The 13,840-nt window shown below is 48.4% G+C and overlaps 1 protein-coding gene and 1 long non-coding RNA gene across 4 annotated transcripts in view; both read left to right on the top strand.

Moving 5' to 3' along the window:
• Window positions 1-233: 233 nt before the first annotated feature.
• On the top strand, window positions 234-1,042 carry LOC120759225 (uncharacterized). The gene is made up of 2 exons (XR_005703136.1): window positions 234-469; window positions 799-1,042. It is a non-coding gene; the product is annotated as an uncharacterized LOC120759225 (long non-coding RNA).
• An 8,071-nt stretch (window positions 1,043-9,113) lies between these two features.
• SEPTIN8 (septin 8) overlaps window positions 9,114-13,840 on the top strand; it is a 34,939-nt gene continuing 30,212 nt past the window's right edge. For all 3 annotated transcript variants that reach the window (XM_040077978.2, XM_040077976.1, XM_040077977.2), the window contains exon 1: window positions 9,114-9,245. In XM_040077978.2, coding sequence (XP_039933912.1) covers window positions 9,216-9,245 — 30 coding nt within the window. In that variant the 5' untranslated portion in view covers window positions 9,114-9,215. The remainder of the gene's footprint in view (window positions 9,246-13,840) is intronic.

Raw genomic sequence — 13,840 nt, 5'->3', positions numbered from 1 at the left:
GCGCGTTCCCCGCGGCCGCTCCCACGGAGCTGCCCCAGCCGCCCCGCCCCGCCCCGCTCGGCGGCGCGGCGGCCCCGCCGCCCGGCCCGGCCCGCCCGCGGCGCTGCCGGCAGGGCCCGGCCCGGCGCGGAAGCGGCGGCGGCACGGCGCGGGGGAAGGGGCCGGGGCGGTGGCACGGACCGGGACCCGACCCCGGAGCCGCTGAGGGAGCGAGGGTATCGGAGACTCCTCGGGCAGGACCCAACGCTTCATCCATTTACTCGGCTTCCAGCTTCCTAAACAGATTTTTCTTTTTGTTGTCTGGGGTTTTTGTTTAGTTTTGTTTCGGTAGCAAATAAGTGGAGCAGCATTGGGTAGGAATCACTCTGCAGAGTTTAATCTCCATTCCTGGAAAAGCCTCAGGTGTTCTGTGGGACCTGTGATCCTGCTGGGCAAGAGGCTGATGCCTCGTCAGAAGATGGGTGGATGGGTCAGTCTTTTGAAATATACTCTCCTCTATGTGATACTATATATATTATGATATATCTATCTATATCCATATCTATATCCATATCTATATCTATATATCTATATCTATATCTATATAAAATAATGTATTGTTATCTGTGTCTTTTACCTATATTGCATCTACAATGTGGACGTATGTGTATTTAAACAATGAAATATTTACAGCATGGCTGCATCTGTTCATGTCCACCAGGAGAAGAGAGAGCTTCTCTTTTTATAGAGAAGCTGTCTCTGCTGTCTTTTCAATTATTTGTGCTTAAGCATTTAACATTACTGTTCCCTGCTCTACAGGAGAAAATAGAAAAATGCTTTTCCCCGGGCAAAGTACGAGGACTGAGGATCTCTTGGAGGGATGTTCAGCCTGCAAACTTGTTTTCTCCTCCTCTGAATGTTGCAGTTAAGATCACTAAATCGATGCCTGTTTGTCTAGGAGAAGAGCAACAGAAACTGAGAACAGAATGAACAGTCAGTGTGGTATGAAGACAGATAAAACTAACTGTATGAGGATGAATAAAAAACAGCAAATAGATTTGGAGTTGTTTTCAGTCTGAGAACTTAATAGAATGGCATGTCCTTTTATGACCAAGTGACCTGCCTAGTAGGGAAGTCTGTGGATGTAGTCTACCTGGACTTGAGCAAAGCCTTCAATTCAACACTGTCTCCCACAGCATTCTCCTGGAGATGCTGGCAGCCCATGGCTTGGAGCCCACTCCTCTCTAAACAGTTAAAAACTGCCAAATGGCTGAGCCCAGAGAGTGCTGGTGAATGGTGCCACATTCAGTTGGTGACTGGTCACTAGTGGGGTTCCCCAAGGCTCAGTATTGGACCCAGTCCTGTTTAATATTTTTAAAAATATTATGAATTATCTGGACAAGGGGCTACAGAGCACCCTCAGTAAGCTGGCAGGTGACACCAAGTTGGGTGGGAATGTTGATCTGCTGGTGGGTAAGAAGGCTCTGCAGAGGGATCTGGACAGGCTGGATCAATGGGCTGAGGCAAATGGTGTGAAGGTCAACAAGATGAAATGACAGATCCTACACTCCAGCCACAGCAACCTCCTGCAAAGCTATGGGCTGGGGACAGAATGGCTGGAAAGCATCCCACTGGAAAAGAGCCTGGAGGTGCTGGTTGACCGTGGCTGAGCATGAGCCCAGATGGGCAAGAAGGCCAATGCTATCCTGGTCTGTATCAGCAACAGCGTGGCCAGAAGGACCAGGGCAGGGCAGGTACTCTGGTACCAGGGCTGGGCAGGTACTCAGCACTGCTGAGGCCACACCTCGAGTGCTGTGTCCAGTTCTGGGCCCCTCAGTGCAGGAAGGACATTGGGGTGCTGGAGGTTTTCAGCCTGGGGAGACCTTGTCACTGTACAGGTACCTGAAAGGAGGCTGGACAAAGGTGGGGTTTGGCCTTTTCTCCCAGGCAGCCAGTGACAGGACAAGAGGAAATGGCCTTAAGCTGCACCAGGGAAGGTTCAGGTTGGGCATCAGAAGGGATTTCTTTACAGTAAAGATTTCAAACCCTGGAGTGGTCTGCCCAGGGAGGTGGTGGGGTCTCCATCCCCAAAGTGTTCGATGAATGACTGGAATAGCACTTGGTGCTATGGTTTAGTAGACAAGGTGGTGTTTAGTTGAAGGCTGGACTTGATGATATTGGAGGTCTTTTCCAACTTTATTGATTCTATGATCAGTCTGTGTCAAAGTCTCCATTTCGAAGGCAATGTGAGGTGCGTCCTCCTCAGTGATGTGACTTCCCTTCTGCCTCTTACTTACCTTTACTGAGGGTAGAAGAGCTTTTTCCCACAGACTGTGTTTGGCATTCTTTCCCCTTCTCTCTCCATCTTTGTGCAAATGTCTGTAAAACTACTTCATCTTTTGCTAACGAGCTGGCACTGAACAAGTTCCTCAAAATAATTTTGCTGCTTTAAATCTTTTTCACATAATAATAGTGCGTAATCTTCTTGTATTAGTTCTGTGTTTCTGTGTGAATTGCACACCTCCTATTACAGCCTTTTCATATGGCCTGAAGAGCAACCTTGCCCTTGCTGAGGCAACCACTTGAGCAGCGTTCTGCAATGCTCTATAGCTCATGGCATTGCCTGCCCTATGTAGAGAACTAAAAATGACCCTGCATCCAAATACTAATTGCTGTGCCTTGCTTTCACTGTTCAGATCCTTACTAGAATCCCTTGCAGGCATAAGAAAATCTCAGCAGTCTGTGATTTTTGCATTGCAAACTTTCAGCTGTACCCTAGGATTATAGTTCATATCTGCAAATGAGAGTGAGGAGGAGGGAAAATGATTCAGAAGAACAGGCTCTTATAAAAACATTTTCTTATGTTACAAATGTTAAGGGGGAAGTTGCTCCAGCTGCTTGAATTGGTTCAAGGAGGGGAGAGGGGGAGGTCTCAGGCTCACTGCACTCCGTCCCTGTCTGCACAGTATCACACCTCTGCACCCCTGTATCCTCTGAGACCCATGAGGGTGCTGTCACATCCCACCTGTCTTATCCCCAGCTCAGCACCATTCCTGCAGAGGCATCTCCCTGCACCAGGCTCCCAGGACACCTCCCTGCTCCAAGAGCCAAGCCTCTCCAAGCACTTGCATTGGGTCAAGGTCCAAAAAGAGGGGAGTTACTGAGACTGTTCCCCTCTGCAGATCCCAGCATTCCCCGTTGCTGCAGAGCACAAAGACACATAGCCAGGAGGTCATAGGAGACAGGATGTTTACATAAGCACCTCGTGCCATGCAAAGTCTGAACTGGTTGCTCTGGTTTGACTGCCCTGACACAATGACCTCTTTGCCCAGGTAATGCCTCCAGCCACCTGTCCCACACACACTCTCTTCATGGGTAACCCATGGCATGTGGTTGTGCTCCTTTTCACCATCTTTCAGTGGGTCTCAGTAACCTAACACATTAATCTCCTGTACTGTATGTAGATATACTCCTATCTGTAATAAAGAAGAAAACAACACTTCTGGCTAATCACCCGTACCAATTCCAGACCACACTCATCCTATTTGCCAGCCTTTCCCTTTAGCTGTTGATTCCTTTTGGTTTCCCACCATTTAGGATGAGTGCCAATATCAGAGGACCAGCTCCAACGAGCTCCTCTTAGTCTGCTGAGTGCTAATCACACTGATCAGATTATGGAGCAGAAATTAAACTCTTTGAATGAATTTTATTAATATAGATAATAAAATCCTGGAACATTATGGGTGTTATATTTATCAGTCATCCAAAATTTCCAGCCTTAAAAAAGCGTGAGAAGTTTTGCCTCTTTCTGTGTCACCAAAAACCTACAGAGCAAGTATTTCTTGTTGGGCTATTTACAGAATATTGTGGGCTGCTTCGTAGGAGATCTCAAGCCAACTGTCTTGATATTTTTCATTTATTGACTGAGACAAATATAAAAAAATAATATACTGAAGCCCATGATTAGATTTATTTACTAGTACTTTTTTAAACACAAATGTTGCAGTTTGTTATTTCTGCATCATAGGCAGTAGAGAGCTGGCCTCTATTTATTACCATGTGACTGATGAGAGTTAGTTACCTTTCCTGTGAAGAAGTTTCCCAAACTCAAATTATTATTATTATTACAGTGAAGTAAACTGCATAGTGAACCTGGGAGCTTTTCCCACCCCCTCAGAGGAGGAAGGTGACGGTTGTATGACTGTAATCATCCACACCAGGAAAAAAAAAAAAAAACCAAACCAGGAAATAAAGTGAGAGATCAAGTACAGCATCTAGCCAAAGCAAAGAAGTTTCTACTGCCCAAAACTGAAGGTCTCGTTCTTTCCCACATGATATTCTCAGAGCCACGGGGAAGATGAGATGCCAGGCTGGAAGCAAAAGAGGAAGAAAAGGGAATGTGGAGGATAGTCCCAGTCAGACAGGATGCTGCTGCTTTGTAGAAAGGCAAAGCTTAGCTGGTAATGACTACAGATGGGACTTTTACCTCGAGGAAAACTTATTTTCCTCGTAAATGAAATCAGGGTTCCCAGAATAAATAGAATGACAAAGCCCATGATTTCCCACTTTTCTTATTGATACTTTCATGTGAGACAAAGACGACACATTGTGAGGGGAAAATAGCTCTTTCTTTGTTCCATGGAGAAATGCAGTAGCCTACCATAGATAAACAATTGAGCAAAACTCTGTGAAGGAGCAGAGGGGGTAGAAGGAGAGGGGAGATTATTTACAGATAAAAGGCATTTTCTCATAAATGAGAAGGATTCAGCTCTAACTCAAGGGTTTGGTAACCAGTTCAGATGTTTTTTAACAGCAGACATTCAAACACAGTTTTCTGTGTGTCTCAGAGTCTGTATATATTAAATACTGCTTGTTCACACAGATGAGCCAAGGATTCATCCCAAACATCCTCTGTTTTTCAGATAGTGCTTGCGAACTTGGTGGGATTTTAGCAGGATAATGCAAACCTGGCGTGAGGTTCAGTGCGGTAATAAAATCATCAACTCATAGAATGATTTGGGTTGGAAGGGACTTTAAATCTCCCAGCCTCCCTGCTATAGGCAGGGATAACCTCCCACTATCCCAGGTTGTTCCAAGGCTTATCCAGCCTGGCCTTGAACACTTCCAGGGATGGGGCAGCCACAGCTTCTCTGGACACCCTGTGCCAGGGCCTCACCACCTTCACAGGAGGGAGTTTTCCTCTAATAGCTAATCTAAATCTTTCCTCTGCTGCACTTTAGCATGAGGCAGCAGGGAAATTTGGGGTCTGTTTCTCTATGGAAATGTCCATTTCATTACAGCTCCTATTGACTTCCAGCTTAGAAAGATAGCACTTCTGTAGAAACACCTTATGAGTTCCATATGTTGTCAGTATAACCAGTGAAATTTTAATAAAGTGCTTAGTGGTATCGATGCTAAAAGAGTAGCTATAAATCATTTGATTTCTAGTAATCCCCAGGACACACAGTGAGAAATGTATATCATTATTATCCAAAAGCTGCTTCCTCTGGCCTGTGTTGGAAACCCTAAAGGAGATCTGTTTATCTGCACCACCTGGATTTAAAAATCAAGGGTTTTATTCAGCCCTGAAAACTGGAGCCATCCTCAAAAGGCCTCAGTCTTGCTTCTGTATACTCATGTGGCAGGTGAAATGATCTCTTGCTCTCTGTGTCTGCCTACAAAGTCAAAGGGGCTGTGTGATATTGTTTTCTCTCCACTTCCATTGCCTATACCTGTGCTCACAGTGTGAAGAAGTAAAGCACCTCCTGCTGATCTCCCCAGCCATCAGAACCGTGCTGCTGCAGTGCCACCATCCATACAGAGAGGGGCATTTCCCCTGCTCTCCCCAGGACAAAGAGATTCCAGGGACACATTTGTGCCTCTCCAGTCCTTTGTGCTCTCTGTCCCAGGTCTTCACCTGTAAAAAAACCACAGCTCATCTTAAATTCACTGTGGTTTTAGCAGGTACAAATATTCCATGAAATTTAAAGTCCTTGCAGGAGCATCCAGCACTATAATATAAATTTAATTACAGAGCTATTAGGAATAATTTGCATAACAATTAGCAGTTACAGGAGTCACCAAATCCAAGGCACTTCTCTTGAAGCAGTTTTATGCAACTGAACCTTTTGAAATCAGCAGGGTTTCTCTTGATTTGGCATTAGAAATAGAATGCTTTTGGAAATAACAAGGTGATTTAAAATAACTGTGAGCTTTTATACAGTGCTCTGCTGTCACAGAGATCTGCCCCACATTGGTAGCAGCACTGCTGGACAAAGGGACAGAGGAGTCCAGCTCCAGGAGATCCGAGCAGCACAGCTCAGAGCCAGGAGGCAGCAGTGTTGGCTCTTGATCTGTTGCAATGTCTCACAACTTCCTTTGCGCTGTGAATCTTTGCATCTGACATGCAGCTCACAGAAGCCAGCAACTGTTTGGGATTGAAAGGAATGAGAAGGAGGTGTCTTTACTAAAAACTGTGGGCCTGATGGTAGGTAAGGCCAGATATGGAGAGGTGAAAGAAGCAATGGGGAGAACCATAATTTCCATAGGAACTCCACTAATTGACACAGACTGTTACTTACACAAGACTGGGCTACATCTCTGGATTTAGAGAAAAAGAACAGAGACACAAGGAAAAAGAAAAACGGGGATTATACAGTAGAAGGGGGTATTAGGCATTTCGGGAAGTCTGCACCTCTCAAGTACCTCAGCCAATGGGGGAAGAGAGAGGGAAATATGGCTGGGAAATTAGGATAAAAAGGAGGCTGCATCCTCTAAAAATTTTGAGAGACCCCAGGGGAAACATCCCATGGTCTCTCCCTTTATTTGAATAAAGTTACAGGACTCCTCTGTCTCCTTTTTGGACATAAACTTCTGGTGTTTGTGGATTAATTTTCCTGACAGGAATCAACTTTTGTGAGCCTCGTCTTGTTACATTGTGGACTTTATTGTAATGGAACAGAGCTCCTAATGAATTAAAATCAATTGCTTCTCCAAAAGTACCTGGCATTATGGCATTTAGGCATGTGTTAATCAACAGTTTTACAATGTCTTAAATAAGGACTCACAAAGCTGATTGTAAAGTTAAAAAAAAAAAAGAAAAAACTAACCAAAAAAAAATCAGGTCTTTTAATCTGTTTATTTTTGATTCTTTGTGATACATGAAAGCAGCCTGGAAAGTTAACTCTGCTTCTGTATTAACTGTTTGACTTCCATCTGTACACAAGAAATACCAGATTTTAGCTTCCACATTTTTGCTGAGGGAGCCAGGGAGAACTGGAGAACCTTTGGGAATCAGCCAAAGAAACAAGGTGATAAAATTAATGTCTGGTCTGCAGGAACGTTTCACTCACGAAAGGTAAATGAATAGAAGGTTCAGGAAGTTTATAACACTGCTCAGGCTTGGCTTCAGGTGCCAGAGACCAGCAGGACAGCTTTGTTGTCCCTGGCAGCATTAAGAGCTGTGGCTGTGACAGCAAAAAGGATGGGGGTGGTTTTGGTAATTTTTGGTGAAAATAAATTAACAGATGGTGTTCAGCAATGACCTTTTTAGAGAAGTACATTTTTACAAAACCTGTCTCTATCCACAACTAATAGATGGATTAGCAGAATTAATTTGGTTGTAGGCAGTCTGCTCAGGAAAGAGAAAAACAGCTCCTTTGACCTGCACTAGATCTATCATATTTCAAAATACAAATCATTTGGATTTCACCATCTCAGAAAATGCCTTGAAATCGCTTAAAGGGAGAACACAACCTTCTTCCTAATCTCTGATTCCTCTAACCCTTGCCCTCGCCCTTCAATTACCTACATCTAAGTTTATATCCTGTATTATTTCTCCAGCATAAGCACAATGCCCTTCTGGAATGAACAGTGTTTCCCAGCACTCCTGCAGCACTGTGCAGGTGGAGCACAAGGAGGCTTGGGAAGAATTAAAGATATGGAGATGTAAAATGCAGACAGCTGCTGTAACCCAGACCCAGTGGCTGCCCTGTGTGCACACCGAGGGAGCAGCAGCCCTGAGGATGGGCTTTGAGCAGCTCAGCTGAGCAGATGCTGCCTGAGAGCAAAGGAGAGAGGGCTCTGTCCTGTCTTTTCATCCGAGAAATCTACCAAAAGAATCCTCCCCGAGTTCCCCCTTTTATAATGGAACGGGACAAGTGGTAGGAGGAATTATTTTCTTGGGAGGTTCAAAATGGTCCTCATAAGTCCCTTCGTCACAAAGAGCATTGTAGGCAGAAATATTCGGTCTCTTTGACCAAACCCAGCTCTCCGAATCTGGAGTGGATTGCTCCAAGAGAGAGGGTGAGGTGGAAAGGTGAGGACATAGCAAGGACAGGGGAAAGCCTCAGACAAAAGCAAGGCAACAGGGAGACTAGCGGTGCAGGTCCGGTCTAGTGACCCAGCAGCACACACGGCTCCGCTGCGCTGTTCCCGGGTAGCTGCACTGCAGCAGAGGGCACCAGAAAGCAACAGAAACCTCTGCGTGCTAACAGCCCGTGAAACACCACTATCGGCCTTACAGAGACTGGCGGCGGCCTTGGCCCTGTGCCTCAGGTGGGAGGGAATGGTGAAGAAAGACTCCACAGCCCTCTGTTGCATACTTCAAATCAGAATAAACACGGGCAGCGCTAATGGCCGTGAGCTCCCGCGTCCCGGCTCAAAGCCACGCTGGAGCTGCCGCTTTGGCGCGGCTCCCGCGTGTCACAGAGGCACCTCGGTGCAGAGGCACCGCTGCCCTGTGCAATGCGATGTCCCCGCAGCACGCTGAACGCTGGAGACCTTTCCGAGATGTGTCTGTGTGAGCCCCGCGGACGATGCCCTTCCGCAGCCACACCGCCCCGTTCTGAGGGCGCTCACACCCCCTTCTCCTGCCAGGGCCACCCGTGCCATGTGCTCGCTCCCAGACCGGCACCTGACCCCCGGCAGGGGCCGCGGGGGCCCGCCGGGCCAGCCCGACCGCCGTCCCCCCGTTCCACACGCCTCCGCGGCCGAGGGCGCGGCGCTGAGGGCGGCGGGACCGCCCCGCCGGCCGAGGGAGGGCTGGCCCCGGCCCGGCCCGGCCCGGCCCGGCCGTGCCCGGCCCCTCGGCTCCCCCGGTCCGGCGGGCGGGCGGCGCCTGCGGCGGGCGGAGGGAGTTTCCAGGAAGTGGCCATATTGGATCCATTCAGCCGCAGCCACTCGCGGCGGGCAGCGACAGCAGCGCTCCTGCCGCCGGAGCGGAGCCAGCCCCGGCCATGGCCGCCACCGAGCTGGAGCGCTTCTCGGTGAGCACCGCGCCGCTCTCGTCCGCGCCTCTCCTCGACCGCGCAACTTGGCGTTTCTTTGTCGCTCGGCTGCGGGGGAATGACCCAGCGGGTGGTGGGTCCGGGACACCGCGGGGGGATCCGCAGCCGCTGCCCCGCGGGGACCGCGGCGGCGGCGGCAGGGCGGAGCTGGGGAGGCAGCGGGGCGATGCCGGTACCCGCGGCCGGTGCGGGGAAAGTCCTTGCGGGAAGGTCCTGGCCGAGCCGTGGGCGGGCGGAACGGCGGGTGAAGGGTTCCGGGGCCTCGCAGCCGCCTCTGGGGCTGGCACCGGCACCGCGGCGTTCGGGGACTCCTGCCGGGATGCTCGTAAAGGGTGTCCGGGATCCGTGTGTCTGCAGGCACGCATCATCCCGCAAGGACAGGCGGCAGGAAATGGGGTCAGACCTTCCCAAATACCAACTGTTTACATACCGCTGGTATCCAAACACTCTGCAGTAGTAACCTAGCGGTGTGTATATAATACAGCGAAAGACGCTCTGATTTAAACACGGGTAAAGCAAACCCTTGAGGCTGGCTGCTCTCTGAGCCAGTGTATGAGGAATGCTGTACAGCAAATATGGAGCATGACCTGTGCACTGCCGCCTCTCTGCAAGCTCACATGTTGTATAACTGCTATCGGAAGTCAATCTGGTTAAAGTCTGCCGGCCAAAACTATTCTTTGTCTACAGCTTGAATTTTTTGTTGCTGTTGGAAGGCTGTTCTCATTAAATAGCTTGGTGTTGTGTCTTGTACGCTCTCAGAGCTAAAAACATTTTTACCGCATTAAATAGCATAGCTCTCCAAAGTCAGAATAGTCTGGTGTGATATTACTAAATAAATGGGAACAGCAGTGGTGGCTGTCTGAGTTACAGCAATGCCATTTGAGCACAAACAAGTCCCTGCTACTGTTTTCTCTGTAAGCTACTTTTTGCCAAGGATCTCAAAGCCTGCTTCATTTCTTTGAATCCTGGCCCAAAAGTTTCCATCTCAGGAATAACTTTTCAAGACTGTAACTTACTTAAAACCTGCATAAAGGAAAATTGAATTTGGACTCATATGTAAAAAAGCTAATGTTTTTAGGCTCTGGGAGGTGTAGATGACTGTAAAGACAGTGGTGGAGAATGAAAACACCAAGACTCTGTCACTGCAATTCTTTAAAAAAATAAAGGGGGGGAAAAAAACTTCTGAAGGTGTTTGGCTCACATTTGGGCACCAAAGGGAAATGGCTGGGCTGCAGCATGACTTGAGTGCCCAACTCCATTAGGAAGAAATCTGCTTGCTTTGTGCAGGGAGCAGGAATGGGTTTATAGGGACTTGCAGGCACAGTAGGTCTGGTGATCTCAGTTTGCCTTTTGCCTGGAACCATGGCTCTGGCAGAGGTGAGTGGGAGAGCAACATCTCATTTCTGTTTGATGTGGGGCAGGTGTCTGTCCCAGCTGCTGTTTCCTTTACCCCTAGCTAGCGTCTCAGCTGTTGCTCCTCCAGCAGTATCATGGAAACCTCGTGATTCACATGTTCTGAGTTGTTCTTTCTGCAGGGCTTACAGGTTTCTTGTTGCCATTTTATATTACTGTACCTCAGCTTCCTGAGCATGAAGTCCATGTGGGAGTAGCTTGTCACTGCCAAGCAAAGGTGATGATAAATTCACTTATTTTTACCAGCTGTTTGTATTTGTAGTAGGAAGTAATGCTGAAAAAGCCTCTGAAGTAGGGTTTTGATACACAATGGGTCGTGATTGGTGAAGCTGTTCATAAGTGTCCAGCTGACACTGATATCCTGGAATGTAGTGACCCTTAGGTTTGGATAATGTGTTTTGAAAACTCCCCAGATGCATGCTTCCCTTGTACAGTCCTCTGTCTCCAGCACAATAAAGTTCCTTCAAGTGCTGCTGTTGGAAATGACCAACAAAAACAAGTGAAAGGAAGCTCGCCCGTGGAAAGCTGCCTCTGAGGCAGCAGGATCACACCAGTGGTGCTCAACACCACCTTTGTTTTTGTGGCTGTAGTGTCGTGAGAGTTGCTTCAGCCCTTGGAGACTGAAGTTTGCTGCTCATCTGCTCTGGTAACCAGAGCTGTGTTCAGGGCTTGGGCTTCAGGCTTTGCTTCTGGAGACCCAGAGCTGCTCACCACCAGCATGGAAGGAGAACTGATAAAGTTTGGTTCATTTATGAAATAACTTTTATTTTGTCATTAAAGCTCAGACCTTCTCCATTGCCTGGGCTGGCCAGTGCTGAGTTAGCATGTGTGGTGACTGTGTTGGAGCAGATGCTAGCAGTATTAGCAAGGATGCTGGGATGTTGGGTGGGAAACAGCCCAACCACCATGTGCAAGTGGAAGCCAGAAGGTGCTTGAAATGCAACAGGGAAATAAATGCAAGATGCTCTGGAGGAGCTTAGAAAAGCTGGAAGGGAGAAAAAGGGACAGAAAAGCAACTGGAGATGCATAGGATGAGGTGTGTGACTGAGACTGTAAGACTTCTGCTTTCCCAAATCTGTTGCTTTCTCTCTTTTTAAATAAAACCCATTGACCTCACAAAATGCTGCTGTTTAACTATCTGCACTGACTCACAGTGCGACATGGTGGTGCGAAGGCAGTGGGCTCCTAATGGAGCAGTTCTGCGAGAAGAAGCAGGTGTCCTCAGTCTCAGGGTTGGGCTCAGATGAGTTTAACGTGAAGAGCTAACTTTTGGCTGATTGCTCTGTGTGGACACCACGACTGCCTGCATGGACAGGGATGTGTGAACATGGATGCCCAGGGCAGAGAGCACTGGACACATGTACGTGGCAGCATGTGAGCTGTGGTTGGGGGCAGCTGTCTCCATGCAATCCTGAGATTTCCCTTCGTGTAGTAATTGACAGCTGGGCTGGTACTGGCAGCTTTACAATAAATTAATGTCCCTTAGGAGATCTTGCAGAAAAAACACCACTTTATATAGAGGAAAGCTGAAGAGCAACTTTTTTCCTGGGGATAGACGATGGGATTTTCTTTGTCTCAGCGAGTTGCTGAGCTTGAGGAGGAACTGGTAAGTTTGTCAGCTGTGTGTGAGTGCTACCTATTTACACACCACTGCCTTCTTGTCACCTGCTCCCAGCTCTGTGAGAGGAGAGGAACCTTTGGATGGTGTCTGTTCCTGCAGTAATTGTCTACATTGTGATGAGCTTTGTGTTTTGCTGCTGCTTTCTGTAGGCTCAGGGTTCACTTAATGACTGCCCAGCCTAAACCCACTCTTCCCAGTAAGGGGCCAGTGAGATGCCTTAGCCTGTGAAAGATGGGCTTGAGGAGTGAGCTGAGAGCAGCTCTGTGTTTCATGACCAGAAGTCTTATCACTGCAGGTCCTAAGCACAGGCTTACACTTTCTTCTAAACACACTCCCAAGGAAAACCTTTCCATGGCTCAATTCCAGTGGAAAACAGGGTTGATTTGAATTCAGACATTCCCTCTGCTCTCTTTTTTTGCCCAGGCAGTTGGCACCATTTGAAAGTTCCAGTATTAAATCTCCTTGTCTGTTTCTGCTGTTCAGTTATTTTACCTTTTGCCTGGAGAAAGTCAAGTGGTCCCCCATGCAGCATGGAGCACAAGTGACAGATTTTTCTCCAAGCTGGTAGCAGGGACCAGAAAGCCAACCCAGCAGGAGCAGCCCTTTCCCTCCCTGTGCTGGCCAGCTCTTCTGCCTGTAGCGTGTGCTTTTTTGGGAAGGAACGATGCAGAAAATGGCTTTCCACTGGAGGGGACAAATTGGTGGTTGCGTCTCCGAGCCTTGGAATTTTGCTTGTCCTCACACAGGAAGCCAGCTCTGACTGCCTCAACCACAGAATCAATTAACTCAACCACAGCCCATGGCAGTTAAGCACTTACTTTCAATGTATGCACTGGGTACAAATGTTGCCCAGAGTAAGATTTTTTGGGATATTTTTTTTCCCTCTTCCTTGCTGTGGTGCTGTCACTGCTGGTGAATCCGGAGCATCTCTTCCTCCTGCAGCGGAGATGCAACATGTTGTGCGTGAGAGCTCCAGAGCTGCTCCAAACCACTCATAACTGCAGTGAGGGCTGAGGCAGTGGGTGGAAGGACGTGAGCTGGCAGAGGCTGAGGCCGTGTGTGCCCTCAGCATCGGCAAAACAAATGAGAGCCTGAAGAATAACTCCCTTTCAGGAGGCCGGCACGGTGTCAGGGCTTGTCGTCTGTGCTGTGGTGGCAGCTGTCAGCCAGTCCCCAGCGTTGCTGGAAGGCCAGAAGCTCCCTAAATATTATCTTCTGTGGCAGAATAGCAGTGCTGTCCCCAGCTGCGGGGAGAGGTACAGCCCTGTCTCTGAGTGCCCCCGCTGTCCCCAGCCCTGTCATCTCAAGGCACCACTGTGCGAGCCAAGGGCCGCATCACTGGGCTGTTTTTCTGTCTGCAGGCGCGACAGTCACGCTCATCTCCTTTCCTTCCCGTGCTCCTTTGGCTCCGAGCTTGGGAGGGGGAGAAACTGGCATGGTGCTGAATTGGTTTTTCCTAGGTTGTGCAACTAACAGGAGGAATTTGGGAGGCGATGGGACTGAGGGAGACAGGGCGTGGGTGCATTGCATGCTTCACCCC

Source organism: Hirundo rustica, chromosome 14 (assembly GCF_015227805.2).
Source record: "Hirundo rustica isolate bHirRus1 chromosome 14, bHirRus1.pri.v3, whole genome shotgun sequence".
In the NCBI taxonomy this organism is placed as follows: Eukaryota; Metazoa; Chordata; class Aves; order Passeriformes; family Hirundinidae; genus Hirundo; species Hirundo rustica.
This window is presented reverse-complemented; position numbering and strand designations above follow the sequence as displayed.